Source organism: Cryptomeria japonica, chromosome 4 (assembly GCF_030272615.1).
Source record: "Cryptomeria japonica chromosome 4, Sugi_1.0, whole genome shotgun sequence".
Taxonomy (NCBI): domain Eukaryota; kingdom Viridiplantae; phylum Streptophyta; class Pinopsida; order Cupressales; family Cupressaceae; genus Cryptomeria; species Cryptomeria japonica.
Window position 1 is genome coordinate 370,649,044 of NC_081408.1, and position 3,492 is coordinate 370,652,535.

General features: G+C 37.1%; 1 protein-coding gene across 4 annotated transcripts; it reads left to right on the forward strand.

The window, feature by feature from the left end:
- Positions 1-358: 358 nt before the first annotated feature.
- On the forward strand, positions 359-2,800 carry LOC131047311 (uncharacterized). Of its 4 annotated transcripts, none has more exons than XM_057981182.2 (3): positions 359-1,578; positions 1,883-1,927; positions 2,330-2,800. In XM_057981182.2, exons 1-3 carry the CDS (start codon positions 717-719, stop codon positions 2,455-2,457), a joined length of 1,035 nt encoding a protein of 344 aa, XP_057837165.1. In that variant the 5' UTR covers positions 359-716; the 3' UTR covers positions 2,458-2,800. The 4 variants fall into 4 exon arrangements, with proteins under 4 accessions (XP_057837165.1, XP_057837172.1, XP_057837185.1 ...); XM_057981189.2 differs by having other exon boundaries at positions 2,339-2,800; XM_057981202.2 differs by lacking the exon at positions 1,883-1,927 and having other exon boundaries at positions 366-1,578; positions 2,339-2,800.
- The last annotated feature ends 692 nt before the right edge of the window (positions 2,801-3,492 follow it).

Here is a 3,492-nt window from a genome sequence, read left to right on the forward strand (position 1 = left end):
ATATTCTAACAAAAAAATAACCAAAACTAACATCTAACCTCTCCATATCCAAATCCAAAACGTAAAAATTTAAATACAAAACATATTTTTCCATAAAAAACTTTCAAAATTTTGAATATCCTCAAATCATCTTTGATGTACATTGCTTATGCTGTATTTTCTTGTTTTTGAAATTAATCGTATTACTAAGATTTATATAAACGATAACCTTTTTCGTTTCCATGCTTCCATCAAATTCAAGGAATTAAGGGTGAAAATCAAGGGTGATCTCATTTCATCTCAGGCTTTTAGCCGTATGTGTTGACATTGTTGTGATTTCTTGGTAATATATGAACACAGTTGTTGAATTTTAATATGTGTACTTTCCTGCGGGCCGCAACGGCAAGAGCAGCCCAAATTTGGGCGGCAACTAGGTAAAAGTTAAACGCAAATGCAACTGCAAATCAACACCAGGGAGAGTCGAAGAGAATTTTAAATTCCCATTTCAATCTTCTGTAGAGCTGCTAATTATAGGATCTACTCATGATTGTCCCCGATTTTATGGACATTTTAAACAATTTGTTATTCACAGTTTCACTTTTACCCTTTACTCTCTCTCTGTCTCTCAAGTCTACCATGGAACAGTGCTCGGTTACAGCTAAGATGCCACTTTCCTCTTTTCTTTTTCTTCGAATGTGTTCTGCTATTTCGAATCTTCTGACTTTGGTAGCGACCACATGGAGACACTGAAAAGCAAGAAGCGAGTATGCAAGAAAAGAAAAATTCTTGGGCCTGAAGGCACGCCGAACAGGGGAATGGCAGAAAGGCAGTTATGGGTTTGTGCCTGTGTAGTAGCGGGTTTGTGCGTGAGTTATGCAAATGCAGATAGCCTCTGCAGAAGCACCTGCGGAGCGGAGGAGGTCGACTACCCGTGGGCAATAGATGATGGATGCGGGGCTCCCCAGTTGAGGAACATGATGTCCTGTGATCAGACAGATGCAGAACTAGATCTGATGTTCCATACCATTTCTGGGTCTTACAAAGTGCAGAGCATGGACTATAGGAAGCAACAGCTCACAGTCTTCGACCCCAACATGTCGACCTGCAACACTCTGCAACCCCAGCCCAGCAAGGAATTCAAGATGGAGAAAGTCCAGTCGGTGGTGATCTCCCCCTCGCCTGACACTCTCTTCATTCTCTTGAACTGCTCCATTGATTCCCCTGTCCTCCACAGGTACTCCTCCCTCTGCACTAATTTCTCTTCCACCTCATGCCAGCAGTTGTATTCCTGTCCGGCCTTCAATATTTTTGTGATGAATGGCACAACCCCTCCTCCCTGCTGTGCCACCGACTATACCACCTTGAATTTGTTGAGCTTGGAGGTGCTTGACTGCTCCCATTACACCACCATTTACAATGCAGATTCTTTGAATACCAATAATGCTCTAGATTGGCCCTATGGCATTCACCTCTCTTATTCCCTTCCAGACAGCATTTGCCCCGAATGCCAACGCTCTGGTGGCACCTGTGGTTTCAGTACTGACACTGAGAGGCCCCTGTGCTTGTGTAATGGAGGCATGAACTCTACCAGGGACTGTGGTATGTTCTCACTTCTCTGCACCCATCTAATTTTTTAATCTGTTTGTTCTGTTTTCTTGTCTTTCTCTGACTTGGTTTTCTGAACTTGTCTCTGACAAGACTGAAGAATTTCTGATTTATCCTTTAGTAGTTTGGTGATGTTTATATGGGTGAAGCTCTGTAGGCAGGGATTGTTTAATAACCTTATTTATTTCAGTAGTTAGTATTCATTGTATAGAGGTAGGGTTTACAGAAGTATAATATTTGAATTTTATAGGAGGTGGGTCATTTTATTTAAGTGGTGTTTATATGGGTGAAATTTTAGGAGGCCTGAAAAATGTTGGGATGGATAACTCTTCTCAAAGTTCAGGTACTTCATTCCTTAAACATGGTTTAAATACAACAAGTTTAAGTAAATCATTCATAATAATAATCAAAATATTATGACACACTGTAAAAACATTATCTTATGGAAACTAGATTGAGGTTGGTTAAGATTATTTTAAAGATAGTTGTCTGAGAGTTTTCATAACAGATCGCATTCTGTAATTTAAATTCATCAAAACAACCTTAATTTCTAGAAATCTAATATATAATGCTTCCCATAATCATTCAAAATTGATTGCATCTGAATGTGGCAAAGATTTTGTCAAAGCTCCTCTCAAAGCATTTGCCAGATTTAACTGATAGCTCAATTGCTTTTAACTCACATCTGTTTTTTTAAGATTTTTCTATGTGGGTGGAACTTCATTATTGTTTAAGTTCTCTGCAGTTCTTGCAGGGAGCTCGTCAGCAGCAAATTCAATAAAGGCGGCAAACGTTCAGTTATTGTCACTGTTTTTGATGATTGCCGGTATTAGCAGCTTAAGAGTTATGGATTGCTTTTCCAATTCTGTCTGAGCTGAATCTCACAAAGAGTATTACTCTAATGAGTTTGGAATGGAGGGCTCTCAATTTGACCTATATTCTTCTCTCCAAGTGCTGCCAACAAAATTGTATACTGAACATCGCAGCAAACAATTTAAAGGTGGGAAAGTGGCCGTCTTCATAGTTGATGCTCTGATATGAGAAGTGTAGCTTGGGACCTATTCAAGTGTAAGAACAAATTAGCTTGATTCAAGCCTGGAGTGAAGGGTAATTTGATTCTTTTGTTTACACCTCTTTTTAAAGAGTACTTATATATACACTGATTTCTTTGAGCTTTGTATGATTATCTTCTTCACAACTTATTTGACTTTGCTTACACCGATTCTTATTTTATAGAAATGTTTTGAGATATATTGAGAAATTATACAATTTTGTGAGAAGTTAGTTCCATAATTCTAGTCTTATTCATATATACAAATATCTTATACATATAGTCTTTTCTTATTCTTAGATACACATTCTATGATACATTAATCTTATCTACACATTTATCATTTTCAATTATGTATGCACCTACTACCATATAGCCTTTAGCCACTTAGACCTAAATATTCCTTTAAAGTCAATTTTGTAGTTATAGTACACTAGACCTTGCCCTTTTCAAGATTTAAAATTAAAATTTAACTTACTAGCCTCTTTTTTTCCCACTTTGAACCCAATTGAACACACTTTTGTGAATTTTTATGCCATGTGCTAGTATTTAAAAAGATTTTTAAATTACATTCATTTGACGCCCATCATCTATCAAGAGTTTTCTCTAATCTTCAAGTGGATTTGGCTCTTTAAACATACTATATAATTTTGCATACATCATTCTAGGGTGCTTGTCGACTATCTTTCAATCTTTGTACATGTTTTTGGGGGTTAACCTAAGAGAACAAGTTGTCTCCTTGTGACGAAACACCATCCTTTCCAAGTTATTTTTAAATACCATCAGCCTTTAAATCAACAAATTTAGCAAAATAGAGGAATATCTATCAAGTGAATTGACAAGTTGAACTTTACATT